This window comes from Bombus vosnesenskii, unplaced genomic scaffold (genome assembly GCF_011952255.1).
Source record: "Bombus vosnesenskii isolate JDL3184/JDL3185 unplaced genomic scaffold, Bvos_JDL3184-5_v1.1 scf7180000013431, whole genome shotgun sequence".
Taxonomy (NCBI): Eukaryota; Metazoa; Arthropoda; class Insecta; order Hymenoptera; family Apidae; genus Bombus; species Bombus vosnesenskii.
This window is the reverse complement of record NW_022883046.1, coordinates 435001-453913: the sequence shown is the minus strand read 5'-3', so window position 1 is coordinate 453913 and position 18913 is coordinate 435001. Positions and strand designations below refer to the sequence as shown.

At 46.5% G+C, this 18913-nt stretch overlaps 2 protein-coding genes across 9 annotated transcripts in view; both read right to left on the bottom strand.

Moving 5' to 3' along the window:
* Positions 1-1414: 1414 nt before the first annotated feature.
* LOC117238068 (protein borderless) lies at positions 1415-8569 on the bottom strand. 2 transcript variants are annotated; one of them, XM_033502640.1, is made up of 12 exons: positions 7909-8569; positions 7532-7668; positions 5579-5807; positions 4508-4674; positions 4294-4438; positions 3666-3940; positions 3241-3375; positions 2919-3181; positions 2671-2846; positions 2551-2595; positions 2297-2476; positions 1415-2218 (listed from the first exon to the last, which is right to left on the bottom strand). In XM_033502640.1, the coding sequence occupies exons 1-12, from the start codon at positions 7961-7963 to the stop codon at positions 1995-1997; spliced, it is 2031 nt and encodes a 676-aa protein (XP_033358531.1). In that variant the 5' UTR covers positions 7964-8569; the 3' UTR covers positions 1415-1994. The 2 variants fall into 2 exon arrangements, with proteins under 2 accessions (XP_033358531.1, XP_033358533.1); XM_033502642.1 differs by having other exon boundaries at positions 4508-4644.
* Positions 8570-11077: 2508 nt separating this feature from the next.
* The window catches only part of LOC117238066 (protein turtle-like), a 166078-nt gene continuing 158242 nt past the window's right edge, over positions 11078-18913 (bottom strand). For 5 of the 7 annotated variants that reach the window (XM_033502633.1, XM_033502634.1, XM_033502636.1 and 2 more), the window contains 2 exons: positions 15240-17626; positions 11078-15166 (listed from right to left, as the gene is read on the bottom strand). In XM_033502633.1, the coding sequence (XP_033358524.1) occupies positions 16432-17626 (1195 nt within the window). In that variant the 3' untranslated portion in view covers positions 11078-15166; positions 15240-16431. Of the gene's footprint in view, positions 15167-15239; positions 17627-18913 lie in introns of those variants that run through there. The other 2 variants (XM_033502638.1, XM_033502639.1) reach the window with 2 other exon arrangements.

Genomic DNA, 18913 nt, shown 5'->3' with positions numbered 1-18913 from the left:
GTGGTACATGTTCGAAAGAAAAGCGAACGAATCGCGATGTATCATGATACCGAGATCAACTCGGTTGACTATACGTAAGTACGTAAGTGTTTCGAACGACACTCGACCTAAAACTGGAGCCGAGCGTGTCAAAGGAGGCAAGGGGCTACGTTCGCGACAGGTAGTAAGCCACAGAAGTGCCTGATCGCCCCGTCTAACCCCTCCGCCTGTCTGATCCGGTTCAAAGCAGCTGATCTCTTCATTGCCAAGCGGATCCGTCTGCATCGTTTGCGAAGAGTAGCCATAAGAACGCGGCTTCTGTCTGTTAATTAACCCGGCAATTTCGTTGCGATTAATTCCGACCATGCCTCGAGCGTTCACCCGTTCCTTTCCCTGTGGAACACACTGTTCGTCTGAAACCTTCGTTTAATCATTACCGTGTACGCCCACGAATCGCTCGAACTAGCGCAGTACGCGCACTAAAACAGACATTCACTGAGGCTCGACTGCGTCGAAATCGATCACAGTGTACCTGTTTTAGCGATCAAATAAAATTGGATATCTATTAGATGGTCGGTCGTCGTTCATTACGATAAGCGATTATGGATCGTTATCAAATGAGTGGACGTAATGACACGTATTGATCTTTCGGGATTAGCGATCTCGAGTGTATTCACGTGTGTCTACAACTTTTACAGATAGAAACTTTTAATTTTACTTTCGACTTCCAATCTCAAGCGCTACACTTGTTTGGAGTAGATAAGTATAGGAATTTTTCAACTGTTCAAATTCACCCGATATCTCGAGAACTACAGAGTAAAAAGAGGCGGGCAAAAGTGTTCTTTTTGGATACATAATTCATAGGGATAAGAACGGTCGAGGTTCCCAGAGACTTGTGTTTGTACATCCGTTCTCGAATAATCTCTACGGTTCCAGTTCGTGACGGGTTAAAACGACTTTTAAAACTTCCTTTTTCGAGATCATCATCCGTATACCGTTACGCAACGAAATCTTATCTAAGGATTATTTGTATCGTAACGGAACTTCAATTTGTAGTAGATATTTTATCAAGTCATTCGGATTAGACGTAATGCAGATCGCAATCAGATAATCTCGACACTTTTTCACCAATACAGCCGCATTTACACGGAATCTAACCAGAGTATCACGATATTAGGGTTCCAGTATCGCTTCTCACTGAAACACTATCTTCCACTGGATCATCGACTATCGTTCAGCTGCTTACGAAACCCGCCAAGGTCCTGCAGTCGCAAGAACAACCTCCGCATTTCGTGTCCCTGACCGTGTGAAGACAAAAATATGCAGTTAGCGTAAGCCGATTGTCAGCCATGTCCAAACAATTTCGAACAGTGCTTGTCCTGTATCATGGATTATACAAACGGTGTGATAGTCGCGAAGGAATATGTCAGAGGCATGGTGCATAGTAATCGACACAATTTATTTACAATACAAAAACGTTTCGGATGTATACATACGTAAATATAGTCCTAGCCGAATCATTTAACCTGGTAGACTGGGACACGTTGGATGCTTTTGACGGGTTAAGAACCCATACGTTCCTCGAGGCCTGGTGGCCAAATAACGGCCAAATGCCGTATCTAATCCTTAATAAACGTGCACTTATCTAATAAAGCTTTTAAACGATACATAATGTAACACGATGCAATGCAAGAACACTCGTAGTAGTAACTTATACGTAAACGCAGTAAATCAAACCGTCCCACATACGAAACTCTTCAACATCGAATGATTGCCGCCTCGATCTTACACCTCCCATACATCTACGCGATCGATAATATATTACATAGAAACGATTACAATTTCGCGAGTCGACGAGCGATTCACTTGGAAAAACGAAATTCATCGTACTGTATCAACTATCGATATCGCTACGTTAGGGAAGTTCGTTTCTGCGCCCGCGCGTTGACTTTCGATCCTCTGTCGAAAGCTTTCCACTTGAAACGCGCTTAAGGTCATTCCACAATGGGCATCCCTTACTTCTCGTTCGATGACTGACAGAAACGTTTCTTTGCCCACCATATGGCAGCCAGGGCTGCTGCCAAAAATCCGATGCCCGCCACTATTCCCATGGAAATCGCCCTGTTCCTACGGTATGCTGGAACTTCGAGACTGACGCGCTCGCTTGTGGCCACGTCGTCCGACATCGACATTGCGGCCACCTCGAACGTATAATAGCTCTCCTCTTCTAAGGTTTTAACTGCAACGATTGTTCGAAATATTAAATATAACGCGACAAATTGAAAGTGCTGTTTAACAAACGAAGGTCAACAATTACCTAGGTAGTAAGTGTCGGTCGTTTCTGCTCTTCCGTATAGTTGCTCGGACGGGCCTCGGAACCACCTAACAGCGTATAGTCTCACTTGCTCTTTCCCGTAGGCAGGGGGTTCCCAGGTGACTAAATAACCCTGTACGGTGGCCTGTACTCTGACGTTGATCGGCGGACCCATTCGGTCGTCTTTTAAATAAAGAATGTTTCGATAAGACCGCAAAGTGTAGAAAGGTAAAAAGCGTAGATTTAAGTATGCCTACCTGGTGGACTACGGTATTCCGATGCCGAGTTCTCGTCTATCGAACCTGAAATTTATTTGCCCGATATCAATCTGTACGTCTCGCGTACAATAGTATCGCATTGTATGGAATGGTACGTACTTGGCTGTGTGAAAATACGCAACGTTTTACTAAACATCCCGTCTCCGTGTTTGTCCTGGCTAAGCACCATGAATTCATACTCGCGTCCGGGATTTAGATTGTTGACGGTGGCCTCGGTGATTTTCCTAGACACGATCTTCATCGTTCTCCATTCCGTGGTATCTGTTGGTCTATACCTGTTAGCGAGAATAAGTAGTTGTGTAACGTTATAAACGATATCACATCGATACTTTGAAAGTTTTACTTACCAAACTGAATACTCCATCTTGGGTCTCACGTACCCTGGCACCCAAGTCAGCGTGACCGCGTTATTGCTGCTGTTGGCACTTAGATTGTACGGTGCTCTCGGAGGAACGTTCAATACCATCAATTCCGTGTCCGCAACAACGGTTGCAGCTTCGTTGCTAGCCGCGCATTGATACAGTCCTCTATCCTGTTCTTGAATCCTATCGATCGTCAAATTGCCACCGATCACGATGGTTCTGTTTCCCGGTGGTACTGGCGAACCATCCTGTTGCAGAAATCGAGATTAGTTGAGAAGGAAAATGAAAGGTCATCGATGAAACGTACCTTGTACCAAACGATCGACGGTCGATGTGATTGATCTCCATCCCTAGCGTCGCAGGGTATCTCCAAACTCTCTCCCAATTTCCTTATGTACAAGTGTTGTGGGGTCACTGTAAACACCGGCGGCCTTTGCACCACCTATCAAACGACATTTCCGAATTAGGAGCGAGAATTATCAAGGGCGAGCCGTTTGAGCCGGCAATTGTGTCCCTCTAAAAGTTGACAATTGGAAAATAAAGGAACGATTAACACTGGTCTGCCAACGATCAATGGTCTCAATGATGACATTGCCTTGTTCTCTTTTCTTCTATGCTACTTTCGGGGTCAACGATTTTCAGACCGGCTTCGTGAAAAGCTTTGCGTTTCATTCAATTGCAATTATGTTACAATTGTACATATGTAACGAAAAAAGAAAGGGAAATACTCGCCACGGTGATCGAGGGGCTGGGCCCGTCAGTGCCCAGTTCGTTGTACGGTGTACAAGTGTAACTTCCGGAATGAGTTTCGTCCACTTTGCTGAAGTACAGAGAACCGTTTCTCCTGTAGAAGACGCCTTGAACGTTGTAAGGATCGAAAAGAAATCCATCCTTCTCCCAACGCAGGTTCGTTAGGTGTGGATTTGCCCTAAAATGACAGTCCAGGAGGGCTGGTTTTCCATACGGGAGATAGACTTCCCGGGGAGCGTATATAACCTTCGCCTTGTCTGAAACGTCAAACGATACTTCGTTAACGGAGCACAGGTCAGAGTCACGGGTCCCATAATAAAGCAGGGAATGTCGAACAAAATTCTGGTGCGAGCCACGCTCGTTACACTTTCGCCCGCAGAGATCTTGATTACCGCGCAGTTATCGTCGGTTGTTCTCGTCGGTAATTCCCATTATTCCGCTCATGTTATTATTTCATTTCCTGGGCGAAAGTGTGCGATCATGGCCTCGTGCGGTATTCCACCCTCTGATATCGCTACGTGTGCAATTGCAGGCGCATTTGTGTCGCTCGATTCTATAGATCTCGAGGTCTAATTCGTTGGCACAGAAGGGATCGTCTGAGAATACTTGCATTGTACGTTGAGGAAGGCCGAGGCGCTCTGCTGGTCTCCAGTTTCACCGGTCACCATGCAGGTGTACTCCCCAAGGTCACCCATGGCAGGCGCGTTGATGGTCAGCGTTCCATTCTCGGCGATGGACGCTCTCCTTCTAAGATCCTGTTATAAATCGGTCGAAAATCAACTGCGGACACCCTGTGTTACACCACGATCGACAAAAAATGTTACCTCGATTGCTGTAATTTCCACGCCCTCGCGGAACCAGTTTACGACCGACTTCTCTCCTTTGGCGACGCAATCGAAACTAACGGACTCACCCTCCATTACCGTCTTGTTGACAGGCGGGACCGCCAGCAAAGTCTCGCCTGGAACAGACGTCGGAAACGGCGACGCACCTGGGTTGAACGATTTAACGAGTCTGCCCAGTTTCAGGTTAGTAAGCATCAGCGGGATTACATCGTTTCGTTTGGTTTTAGTCTGCCAGCAATAGGCGGGATTAATCCTTCGAATCGGTTAATTCGCTTTAATCGCAGTGATTGCAACGTGTTAATCGATCTAGTGCACATTCGTAATGGTTAATCGGCGCGCTTGCTACCGTGAATCGTGTGCACAATAACGTAAGTGTTATTTCGATTCGGTGCGTGACAGAGGCATTATGTTCTTTCAGTGGCGAACCGCGGAAACGCTTTCTCGCTACGCTGCCGTTTTCCGTTCCTTTATTTTCTGTTTCTTTCTCTGTTTTTTTTTTTTTTTTTTTCTAGGAAAGGGCGTGCCACTGCGTGCAAAACCACGTATCCGCGTATGGTTTATCGAGGGCCACTTAATTTCGCGATTGGTTCTACTGCGATCAACTGCGCTGCGAATGCGCACGATGACTCAATTCCTTATTAACGTTCAACAGAACTCTAGCGGTAAAAAGCAGAATTCCGTCTGAGTTAACGAGTGAATCATCTTGCGCTACGAAGCGGGATGAGTTGAAACGAAACTTCGTATATTCCGTCTCCCGATACTTGGACTGAAATAATTTTTTTGGAATCCGAACGAGACTTAAAAAACTAGAATGACGTATGAAAAGTGAAATTAGGTGTAAACGTTTACTTCCTCGTTGCCGGAAATCCAGGACGGTTTCACGGTCACGAGCCTCTGCTTCGTCCAGCGCGGCATTAGCGTTGGTTGTCCAGCGTGACCCAATTTAGTGCTCAGGGTTAGTCAGTCGGCGTTTAACTGCGTTAATTCCCTTCACCACTTGGTGTTATCGAATTAGCCGATTAACGGATGCAAGAAAGTGCGCGACCTTACCATCTATGGCGAGGTGGAACCACGTTCCATTGTTCCTGGAGTTAGGCGTTCTGTTCGGGAAGATCACCCGACACTCGTACCATCCTTGATCGCTCTCACGAATATTCGTGAGATTAATGCTGCCCTGTCCATATCCGCGGTTCACGGCATCTTCTAAAAGATGAACACGACCCTCGTAGCCCAGTCCCACAGACGGATATCCGTTGTACCATGAAAAGATCGTTCGACCCTGGAACGATCACAGATTGCTCGGTATTAAAATTCTCTTCCGGTATCAGAGGATGATTCGTGTCGACGATGCGTCCCTAACAGCTTCCTCCTCCATCGCCGTGTACGCGGCCAATAGTCACGGTTCTCCGTACGATTGTTCATCGTCGGTGTGAACAATTTCTCTTCCTGCGTGTAATCGCTAACGGACGAAACGTAACAACGCTGCAGACGTGACTTAAACCTAATCTATCGATCTATTTTGACTTCCGACGTGCGATTACGTTTGCGAGGCCAGCCAGTAGACAATCAATTTCATAACCGTGGCTCGATCGCGTTAACGTTAGAAGGACTGGAAAAGAAGTGCAACACGAGACGACGGAAGTCGCGTTACGAAGTCAGAGATTTACGTGATCCTTGAAAGAAGAAACGGTCGGCGGCTCGTAAAAATGAAAAACGCTGGAACTTAGGGAACGCTGGCGGTCAAAACGAGGCTGGTGAAAAGGCCGCTAATCGTCCCTAATCGTCTGACAATGCGTTAGCAGTGACCCACTGGTTGGACCCCTCGTGTCGCGGACTCGCCGTGACTAAATATAATGCAACCTTACGTCCCGTACTCCAATTACTACGTTCGACAGACAGAGAGGGACCGAACACCTGTTTTGCATACGCATCGACGCAGGGACCAATCAGGTTAAGTTCCACTTGATTTCATGCGGTAGCCATGTGCGACGCTCAATCTGTTTCCGGCGTGCGGCTGCACGCGTTTCCAATGGAACATCCGCGAAAGAACGACGCCTCTTCGCCGTTAACAGGAAATCAACACGATCAATCGATGTCGCTTTAAGGATTTCGTTTAGCTCGTTTCGTTCGTATTTTACATTAGGTAACAGTCAACCGACACGATTTCTCGTGAAGTTTTGGAAATTTCCTATTTAGATCTATGACGACGAGAGTTAACGAAAAGATCGGACATGTATAAACAGAAAAACAAACGTCTATGACTCTGGCATTCTTGTTACAGAATGGAAGTTAAGAAAGTTTGTCGATCGAGAGGATTTACACACGATGAAAAGATTGCAACACAAAATTGTGCAACTGCAACCGCATTAACATCGTATCCGCGGAATATTGCGCGATGCCTCGAAATCGAGACTCGGAGTCACGAAAAACTATATCGGGCTTCCCACACAGATCGAATACATTTCTTGAAGAAACCGAATCACCTACTCGACCTCGAGCCAACACTTTTCTACGTGGTTGAACGTAAGCGCAGACTGTTCTCTGGTAGACGTAATCTCGATTGGACGGATTAATCGATGTAGATCTCGTTTTTTCTACTTTGCATCGAGTTAGAATAACCGGATCAGGCCTCAGTGACGAAGCATAAATTAACCTCCATGTTTCTATTATTTTGATTAAATTACACGAAGACCAGGAGTCATTATAACGGGAGTATAAGTTATCTCCTTGAGATGAGCTATCAATTTCCTTGAAGGATCAAGAACGATACCGAGCGATACCGGTATCGATGCGTTTGGACGAGTCCAAGTTTCATCTTCCCCTGGTAACCACAAACCACGTAACCGATAAACAAGTCGAGATTTTCGCATCTTGAGAGGAATAATATTGTTTATCGAAGTTGAGCAATATCGTTTCTGTCCTTGTTGTTCGTATCTCATACGGCGAGATGAAACCTACTAGATGAAATCGACGATACTTTGAAATCAATGTTGTCGCACTTACGTCACGATTCCATTGAAGAATGTAGGGAATCGGAGTCTCGTGTGGAAAGTCCAAATCGCAATTAAACACCTCGTACTCTCCAACTCCTGCGTTCAGATAATTCGGCTCGTTCTCTTCCTCCAGTATCAAGCCGAATGCTGAAAATAATAGAGACGCGAATCAGCAAATGATAAGCGAGTGAACAGTCGGCGCGGTTGGCGAGAACATCGCGTGATAAATAACAATATAGGATCGAGTCAATTTTCGCAAATTGGTTAATTTTCTGATGTATTACGCGCGACCGTCAAGCGAGTCCCAATTAAATCGACGCAAAGTTCGATATCAACGAGCCTCGAATGTTGAGAAGAAAAAGATTCCCGTTGGGACGTGCGACTCACCTTGGTAGCAGAGGAAGATGGCCAGCAGCTGGTGAATGCCAATCGCCCTGGACATTTTCTTCGGTTATCCAAGATCGCTGTTACGATGAATTCTCACCGTTTTCGTAGCTGCCTTCCGGCGATAGTACGCGGACGCAATGTCAGAAGCAAGTTACACCTCGCGCCCGACGATGACGTCGTTCGAAACACGGCAGCAAAATACATCTGTCATCACTGACACTCATTAAACATCGACCACCACCTGCGACGGTTAAATGACACGCGACACTTTCGCGATCGAACTTCTGGCTCGATCAACGTCAGCACATCCACCGCCTCCCTTCTACTTCTCTCTTCCTACTCTTTGCCTTGTCCTTGAGATGTTCAGCACTGTGTTTTTCTACCAAACATCCGTACTTCTCGATCCGTCGATCGAGTCACTCGAAATCGAGCCTCTAGCGTTTTTATCCCGACGCGTTCTCCGTACGATCTGGTTGCAGCGGTTTTAATGTTGACGTCTTTTATTGAAAGCCACGAGATCGAGTGGTACCGAGAGATCGATGCGGCCTGCCGAGCTGATCCACCGTGGAACGTTCGCTCACCGAATGCTTCGGTGGTTGTGGTGATAACCAAGTAATCGCTCCGCCTCGCTCAATCCAAGCGGATACGACGCCGAACAGAAGCGGTAACGAGCTGTGCAATTGGGAAGGGGTAATGCTACTAGCGTCCAGAGAAGGGAGATCCGCGGGGTACCAGACGATTCTACGTTCGCGGTTTCTAGTTGTACGGGCTTCTCTAGCGCCGCGCCGTTCCTATTAACCGGCACACCCACCACGCGAACGGGGGGCGCGCCAGAAAAATGATTAATCCGTTCCGTGGGAGAAGCCGAGAGTCAGGTGCAATCGGTGGATGATTTTATGGGAACAAGGGATGGCCTCGTATCATCGTCTCTCATCTACGCACATTATCTATCTATCGTTTGTTATCTAGGATCCTTTAAATTTTGCACCCAGTTAATTCTCTCATATCGTACTCTGTAGTCTGTACTCGCGAAGTACGCCCTGTTCTTTCATCGCCTGGCGGGAGAGTTTGTCCATTCAGTCTGACACGAATCCCGTTCTTTCAGTGCAACACTTTCTTATCTGAAGCTGGATCGAGTGTAGTTAAGAGGCCCAAACGGAGATTAAAGGTTCGTCAAACCTGATCTTGCATAGATATGAACGACCATTTATAGAGACATCCGATTCAGCCTGCGAATGGTTCTAAATTTAGGAACGCTTTGACGTTTCGTAGGAACGTAGTTGCGTTAAGAGAACGTAAGTAGCAGAAGGTTAGCGCGATAGGTGTAGCTGGTTGTCGCAGAGATCTCTTTTATTTATCCGCCTACACAGCGTAATTACGTCTCGCGGTGCTCTCGTAACGAAGACGCCGACTTCCGGCTACGGATATTTACTATTGCGTCACGTTCGTCGAGTTCACGGGTCCGTTTTTCGGCGTAAAATTCACCATCTCCGATAGTAATTCTCTCGCTCGATTAAAGCCATTGGCTTGGTAATCGGTGCGTCTCTGGTTTCCACCGATTATGGGACCTTTGTCTTTGCTTTATTGTTTTCCGCTGCGGACTAGATTTACCGATTAAATTCGCTCCAAGGGCGGATCGAGCGATAATTTCGCAAAGAGAGACGACGCGATCGAAGGAATGGGAAAGCAAAGAAAGCTAATAATTGGAACGAGGATGTTCCTGTGAGAGATGGGTCGAATCGAATCTCGATCGAGTCATTGCAGCGATACGACGACGACAACGACGACGAAGCTGCACACCGGTACAGCCGCGCGCCATTTGCGTGGGTGACCTCAGATTACGTCACATCCGTCCCTTGCCGCATTAGTAGACTGCCCACAGCCTTGTCACGCTGTTGAGATAATGGATCCATTCGCATGGATCACGATCCAGGATTGGACGTGCCCGGGACACTGGAAATAAATGCGTCCATAATGATACGGACCGAATTATTTCATCGACGAGCCATAGAAGGGAGCAACTTGTTCCTGGTCCACCTGCCATGCGACCAATGAATCTTCGGAAATCGAAAATGGGAGTTGCACATCGACCGTCTCGCGTTTAGGTCAGTTCGCAGCTGAACCGTCTCCGCCGCAGCTGTCTCACGGCATAATCATGCGGTATTTAATTCTTTTTCTTCGAATAGACCATCGAAAAGCCTCGTGAACGCATTTAGCCGATGTAGACGCGTCGAGTTGGAATGTTAGCGCGACGAAGCGCTCCAGTTTTTCGCCCGCTACGTTATCGAGGGAAATCATGGAAATTACAGTAATTCCCGGTAATCAGTACCGTAGACGCGTTGCGCAAATGTTCCTTCTGCGCGCGTTTAATGGCCGGTCATACGCGCGGTCTTCATAAATTACAGACAAAGACCGAGATTTCGCGTTTCTTCGCTCAGCCTACAAAAATACGTACCTACAGCATTCTCGGTTGAACGATTGACGTTGCCCTCGTTACGCCGAATTGGCAATGATCTTATTGCCTTGGCCAGTGGTTCCGTTTCATCAGTTTCCTGGAAATCCTCCGATCGTCCAAGAAAATGGAGCGACGCGGTAATTCGGTCGACGACGATTCAATTGCGTTTTGAGACGAGCGATGGCGATCGTTCGACGTGATCGATTTGACGGACCTCTCGAAGTATTTCGCGACGACACGCGGCCGCCGCGATGGTCGTTGCGCTTTTTTAGCAATGAAAGTATCACGAGAGGCAGATTTCTAAAATAACGTTTGTATTTATTAAATTTGAACGTTATAAACTATGGTATATTGCATATATTATATTATATACGATACTAACGTAATATATTATATTAATACACGATAATATAATATATTATACACTATCGATATAGGTATAGTATTCCGTTTTAAAAAGCCGGGCAACGTGTTAGTACGTGTGTGACGGGATGGGAGCTAGTATCCCCGTTCCGTTTCGGTTCCTACAAACGTATCAATAAATCGAACTTTACTCGATAAACCTCGTGCAGACGAGTGCATCGTATAGTTTCTATATGCATTTATTTGTGTACGCGTTTAGAGTTGCAATCGGATCGGTGCGCTCATACGTATCGCGCATACTTCTAGAAGGGATTGGAGTGAACGTAGAGATATCCCACAACACAGACTCTCTTCTTTTTTCCTTTCAAATGTCGCTTTATTTTTCACTTTTATTTGATAATAAATTGTCTACAATTTGTCCTAGGTTAGTACGTCTTGGAGTTTTCGTGGGGGGAGGTTCGCGAGAAAGCATAGGTCAATCAATAAAACGGTGGAAAATGGAGGTGAAAGCGAGCACTCGCGAAGGTGACTAACGAAAACGCGCCTCTCGTTCGTTTCTATTCGTTCTCATTTCTCTCCTTTTCTTTTATTTACTTCTTTCATTTTGTTGCTCGGTTGGAAGTCGCGCGTGCAACAAGAAAACGGACGATATATATAAGCGAACGTAGCGAAGACAGACGATACAGAAGAACGTTACGATAAGAAGATTATATTCGATGCACGCGCGCGGATGCATATCCGGCGATTGAAGAACGCTGCCACGAACGGAAATCAAAGGGTGACTTTTTGTAAAACGAAAAAAAAAAAAAAAACAACGGGTATGGTTGAACGAACGGTTGGACGTTGCCCTAGAAATCGTCGGTGTGCTCGATGCCGATAGACTTTGAACACTCGAAAACTCTCGTCGTACCTGGAACTGCGACGATCGTTTATTTTGAAAAACGGATCGCTTGCTACCGGCGCAGCGTCGCTAGGACGCCGTCCCTTCTACGTTCGTCTCTTTCTTTCTCTCTCTTGATCATTAAATTTTGTTCACGATTCGTTGCGGTTTTTATCGATCGAAGGAAAACTCGCGTCGATTATTCGAAAGAATGCGGAATACCGTGATGGAAATGAGAAGATCGTAATACCGGTGAAAAATAGTACCCGAGAGCCATTGTATAATAGTAGCGCGACGCTGACGCTGTAAACTCTAAACGTACGCGATCGTAGAGACCTCGAGTCTCTTTGGCCATTTTGCTAGCCTGCCGTCTACGCGCGCGATTCGACGGCTCGACTTTCCGAAATATTTTACGATTTTACGTTATCGCAACGCAGAGAAACATAGTACGTAGTATGAAAGTAAATACACGCGATCGTTTTGAACGTAGTTGCTAACCGATCGATCCAATCTCGCGCGATCTCTAGCTCGACCGCGACGAATATCTTTCTGTTAGCTGCTGCACGTGGTGGATTCGCAAACGTTCTGCTCCGAGGGATGAAAATTTCACTCGCGACTCTGAAAAATATGCTATGCCAGATGGCTTTCAGGTACGTAAAGAGCGAATACCTAAATTAATTTCATTCACATCCGGCGGTAAGTTCATACTCGCTCGAACTCTAAATAAATAACGCGACTAAGATAAATCGCAAACGAAAAGAAAGCCATGACGATGACTCGAGGTAGACGGAGAGCAAGAAATGGAAATACGTAGATATGAGAAGTAGAAAAGTGAAAGGAGATAGGGAAGTAGAAAGATGAATACGATGAAGATGCAGAAGAGGAAGAAGATGAGGACAGCGGTTCTTTTTTTCAGGAACAAAAAGAACAAACGCAAAACGAAGCTATCGATAATGAATGTTGATGACGAACGTTACACGAACGAATTCACGATTCAACCATATTATTCATTTAACACGCGATCGCGCCAAACCATTAATCCTTTCTCCCGTTCTATGTCGTATCCTTTGTCTCGTTCTCTATATACATGCACACGTACATATATATTCCTTGCTAAATCTCAGACTCTTTTAGACGATATTCGTGGCATTGCCACCTATTGTTGCCGCACGATTACACTGAAATTTTAGCGGCGGCACCTCCGTTCGTCGAAGGCACCCCGTCTCGTTCTCTCGTCTTTTCGATTTATCGCGATCGTCGACACTCTGCGCGTATTCTTGAGATCGTTGTATCTAACTATGATATATCTACACGTTACTTATATGTCTATATCGATTGGTTGGTTTTTCTCTTCTTCCGCTCGCCGTATTTTCTCTTTGCTCGACCGTTTAAACAGGCAAAGGGCCACACGGGTAAAGAAAGATCGGTTAAAACGTCGACCCACGGTCCGATCCTCTCCCTGTGCCTAGACATTTGCTCTTTCGGCTTTCTACGCGGTACCGCGTCATCTCGCCGAGTTCGACTCTTCGATCTGCGAAAGGAACAACGGATGATTTAAATCGATCATGGCCGTTCGACGTACAAAAAGATTACCGATTGATTGCTCGGTTCCTTTCGTTCGGCTGAGAGTGCGTCCTCGTTATCGATCACCGGTACCGCGTGCACAGTGCGCCACTCTTTGCTACCAGGGAACCATACGGCTTGATCGGGACACGCCTCTAACATCCGATTTTATTATGATACAACAGCAACGATAGTTCAAAAATCGCGGCGTGGCCCGATCATGCATGCTCCTCGAGCTTCTCCTCGCTGTCGCTTCGATCCCGAGTAATAGTAATTAATTTAACGAATTAATCGTCGCTGCGTTCGTCGTTCTCGTTGATTAATACGCTACACGCTACGTCGTTTACGATGTACAATATCAATTAATTATCAAATTATTAATTCAATCATTAGAATTACTTTAGAATATTGGTACTCTTTAGCGTCACCTCCGTTCTTTCTTTGTTTCCATCTTATACGCTTCTCTTGTTCGTTTATTCCGCACTCTTTCTTTCCTTCTCTTTCTCACGCACGCTCATACACTCAAACAGATACACTCTTCTCTTCTATCTCGCACTCTATCGCATAATGTAGCACTCATCTCACGCCGCACTCATTCAGTTACATCTTAACGGAGATTATACAGAGCGTCCTGCCTCGACAGCGTCCGCGTCGTCGTTTGCACTTGTCGGCTATACGGCTTTTCGTCGAAGTATAGTTGAATCGTGAGTAGAGCCCTTGCTATTATATTTATATAATATAGGTATTTATAACACGCACGTATAAATAAATGTTTTGTACTATAAAAAAAAGTAAAATGCTGAGACGTCGAGGGGAAATCGCGCGGCGCCGCGGCCCGAGAGTATTCGATTGCTCCGCAGTCGCAGCTGTTGCTTTGCTCTGTGTTCGCACGTAGTGTGCAGTTGAACGGAAAGTAATCAAGAAAATTTAACAAGAGAGGAGGTAGAAACCAAAGAAGAGGAAACAGAAGTTAGAAGCGGCTTTCGATTAAATCGAAGTAACACGTTGTAATTATCGTGTAAAGTATCGCGGGTGAATACGTTAACATCTTTCTCATTCGTTTAGGTCGCGTTCTACTCGATCGAAGTTAGCCCGTATTTGCATCCTCGAACACTCTGTGGGCCGTCCACGAGCTTCGTCCTCGACTCGAGATGATTTAATACAATGCGTTTGGTGAGAATTAGGTAGGTCTCGAAGAACGCTTTTCGTGTGTGCACGTGTGCCGCGTGTCTGGTATCATTCGTACAACACTCGCTCGTTCGTCATTCGCTCGTCCTCTCTCTCTTCGTGTACGCGCACGCGTGTGTGTGTGTGTATGTGTATTTGCACGTGCACGCGTGTATGTGCGAATGTGTCGCCAGTGTGTCTTGTACTGTCAATAAGAGTGTGTACGCGTGTGTAATTCTTTTGTCTCTAACGCACGGATCACGGCATCCAACGGCGATGCTTCCACGCGACTGCACGATTCGCGATCTCCTTTCGTATGTATATTGGTTTGTCAGTCACAGGAGCTCTTGCCGCGAACGCATTCCCGTTGGAAGGAACGGACAGAGGGGAAATAGTCGTCGGTCCCATTGTCGTCGTTCGCTGGCAGTTCGTGAAGGAATAGCCTTCGCATGGCAAAAGTTCGTGCCGAAAGTCTCGACCCGAGCAAAATGGGCTCGCGACGAGGGTGGGCGAGAGAAAAAGGCGGCGAGCAGTTCTCGATGTTTCGGAATGCGTGCACGCGCGTGTTCGCAAACTCCGTGGCCGTCAAGACCGTGGCTAGATTCAAAGAACGTTACTTATTCTCGTTTACTTTACTTAAGAAAAATTATTGTGCCGATAATATGTTGGGTCGCTAGCGAAACCCTAAACAGGCAGTGCAGTACGAGTGAGTCCTTAAGCAATTTCCAGGCAAGCTTCGGCCTAATATCACTTTTCGAGTCCATTGCTCATCGATATAATTAACTTTTTAATTTATTTTTTTTCTTAGATTCTCGTGTGTATGTGTGTGTCTGTATGTGTGTTTGTGTGTGTGTATGTATGTATGTATGTATGTATGTATGTATGTATGTATGTATGTAATACGTGTATGGTAATTCTTCGATTATCTTACTTGTGTGTTTTCTTATCTTCTTTTTTTAGTTGCATCGCATTCGCTTTCATTTTTTTTGCTTCATTTTTTTTTTGTTTTTCTTTAATTATTACTTACAGTGTACGATTAAAGTTACTCTTACGTGTCGTTTTAAAAGATATACGGAGCACGGTGTAGTTTCTTTGGAGTATCATGCCGTCTCTCGTCTTATCGGTATTTCTCTTCCCCTGAAATCCGATTTCACGTTCCGTGCCAATCGTTTCGCTTAATTCCTCGGGCGGGAACATTTAGTTATCGGTTCGAACGGAATCGGTTCTCTACCGAGTTGTTCTCGGCCTAACGTCCTCCGGCTTCTTCCTCGCACTTCCATTCGCTAAGAAACTCATCCGCCTGATTTTCTCTTTACTCGATAATATTAGTAACGCTAAAAATCGCGGTCGTCCGAATTGGACGTAGGCGTCGTTAGTACACGCGGGATATGACCAATAACGATCGTCGAACTCGAATCGTCCCCGCCTGCTCGAACCGTCTTTCGTCTTCCGTCGCTGGATCCTCTGGAACGTCGTCGATCCTCCTTGTGACATTCCTTGACTGTCGGACGAGAGAAGGGGGTACGAGAACTCGTCTCGTACGTCGCGTTTTTCCTTAAATCAGCAACGATCGGACTCGGACGATGTGTAACTTCTTAACGTACAGTTCTACTACGTTAGTTGTTCGCATTGGTGAAATTTATGTATCCTGAGCTGACGTTTGTAACAGCCTTTTTTTTTGTAGAGATGGTTGCCCAGCTGGTAGAATTGACTTGAAGTTGCCTATTTGAATCGCGTACGATGATCCTCGTTGTGCTTTAACAGTTGGTCTCCGATGATAATCACGGCGACGTCCGCTTGGAATCGCGTTTGCATAACTTTCGTCACAGCAGGGATTTGCTGGGATTCGTCCGCTTCATCGCTCGCCCGCGGCCTTCTAGATTGTTCTTCCGTTCTTTTCTCTTCCGATGTTCTCGAGATGTCTTGATTTGCGAATTTGCTTCGTTCGCAGAGTGTTCCGTCTCTCGTTACGCGTTCTTCTCGTTTCCCATCGACCACGAAAGAGACGAAGAAGCAACGAATCGGAGCAGATATCCGATGATGGAACTATATGGAAATCCAGCGAATGCAGCTTAGTTACTAGTGAACAGTGCCGTCAACAGGCGCTTTCGAGATGCGCGCTCTGTCTTCTCCTCGCTTGCCGCTGTCGAAACTGATGGAACTCGGCCTTCATCGCTTGCACTCTAGCCTCGATGTTGTCCCTGCTGTACCTCGGCGTCTGATGATGAATCGTATGCACCTGGTGAATGTGTGGCACGTGAATAGTGTGAATCTGATGCACCGGTGGCCTCTCTTCCCTGGTCGGAGTGGAGGCGGATGTAGGGGTCGGCGTACACGAGACAGGATCGAACTCGTAATGTCCATCGACGCTGCCAGCGTCCACGGCATTTTGGATGTGCGTGTGCTCGACTTTCGCTTGATCCTGAAGCTCCAACCATCGGCCAACCAGGGGTGGCGGCGGTGGTCTGTAAGGCGGTGGTCTCCACTCGGCCACTGTACTACCGCTCCTCGAGCTCTGATTCTGTTGCGAGGTGTTTTTACTGCCGAAGCCCGAGCTGCTAGACCTACTCTCCGGCGATGTCTCCAAGTCTGGGGACGCTGCCAGCTCCGGGGCAGACCTCGCGTGTCTCGCGTGTCGAGGAGGCAGCCTCGCTCTCGATCTACCAGCAGATTGAGGCGGCGAAGAGGTCGCCAACGGTTGAACGGGTACGAACCTCCTAGACTCGGCGTGGATCGCCTTCAACGAGGGAAGCTCCTGGCTGTATCGCTGGTGCACGCTACGAAGCTGAAGATAATCGGGCGGCGTCGGAAAGGAACGTTCTCCGGACGATGGTTGCCTGACAGAACTGAGATCGCTGAAGTATAAAGGCGTCCAGGGGACTTGCGGCCCGCTCGGTGAACTGGCCAAGAATCTGGGTGACGAGATCGTGCAGATTGCTGGCGCTATTCTAGCTAACGAGTTCACCGTTCCGTGATGATGAATAGACGGCGGTAACCCTCCGATGGAGACGCCGCTACCATCGGACCTGAGGCTGAGTTGACTGGTGCCGACGAGCGGTCGCCGCCAGGACGATTTGAGTCGCTGCTTCGGCAGAAATCCACCGTCGTCGCTGCTCGAAGCGTCCAGGATGCTGTTGTTCGCCGAGCTGAGGACCGAGTCTGCTACCACGAAGCGGCCGTCGGCCGCGCGTGAGATTTTACCCAGCGGTCGGCCGCGGCACGAGTCCGGTGTATCCGGGTTCAGAATCTCCCGCAGGAGATTTAGACCTGGTACTCGGCTTTTTCTAGGTCTACGGGTAGGACAGAACGAGCGTTAGAGAGTTCGCAATGGTGGCTGTTAACTATAACGACGCGATCAACCCCGTCGAAGGAATTCCGAAGCGCTATGTGCTCATCGAGACGAAATTTCGATCGTTAGAAAACAAGGAACGCTCTTTTAGTCTGGACAAGCTCGACTCGGTTCTATCCCTGACAAATAAGAAGCATGGCGGGCGCAAGAGTATTCTCTGTCGAATATTGAAACCGTTTGAATATCGATCGACTTCCTTCGACGATGTTAAACGATCGTCATACACAGCGATAAACGTGCAACAACGACGTAAAAAATACGCAACGTTAACACGAACAAAAAGGAAAGAAGGAGCTAGGAAAACAAAACAACGTAAAGGCAGACGTACAAGTTAAACGTACAAGATAATTATTGAGAATTAATTACGTATACGTATAATAACGAATAATGGATGCAGGCGGGGAAGGCATGCGCATGCGCATTCCGGTGCACGAGTGGTCGGGCGTGATGTGGATCGTGGGCAGGTGGGCGTTGCCAGTGAGTGGATCTTTCTTTTTTTTCTTTTCTTTTTCAATATTTTTTTTTTTTTAGATTTCATTGCCCAATTTTTTTTTTTTTAGTGATAGCAATCGTGGATTTAGGTGCTCCGAAACTCGTCACCTTTTCTCCTCCTTCGGGTCCGGCAGCAAGGAAAGATGGGGGAGAGAGAATGTTGTAACACAACGATTACATTCACAAAAAACAATATCATGGCGATAATGATAAGAAATATAACTCTAAATAATCGAACGTTACTTCTAGGCGGTGATATTAGGGAGCAAATAGATAACGCGTTTTCCTGTCGGGATCGCGTCTCACGTTCTTCCAAAACTCGTTGTGTTTCGTCGTGCGTTCACAACGGAATAGACACAAAGAAGGCGAAACAAAATCGTAAATCACACACGATAAATAGGTGTCGGATGACTGCGTCCGCGAAAAGAAGAGAACGGAAAATAGAAGGAATACTCGGGGTAACACGGAAAATTACCAAGTAAAGAGAATGTACAACAGATCATTGCGCAACGATACAAATATATAAAACGGATCGATGGTAGAGGAAGAGGGGATTTAAGCATAATCAGACAAAAATGTTCATCGATCGTAGGGGAAAGAGCAAAGTTTCGTACAATGACGAATAATCGTGTAAAAACGACCAACAATGAATAATACAATGAAAAATCGTGTCTAAATGCAGTTGAGGGTAGAGCCGCAGTGAAAGCGGCTTACCTATGTTTCTTTGCTTATGTCC

Bases quoted from the DNA above. Each gene is read 5' to 3' on its own strand.
- LOC117238068 (XM_033502640.1), bottom strand. From the start codon at position 7,963: ATGTCCAGGGCGATTGGCATTCACCAGCTGCTGGCCATCTTCCTCTGC. The intron at 5,808-7,531 runs GTAAGTGCGACA...TGATCGTTCCAG, and splicing joins TTCTTCAATGGAATCGTGAC to GGTCGAACGATCTTTTCATG. The intron at 4,675-5,578 runs GTAAGGTCGCGC...CGTTCAACCCAG, and splicing joins GTTCCACCTCGCCATAGATG to GTGCGTCGCCGTTTCCGACG.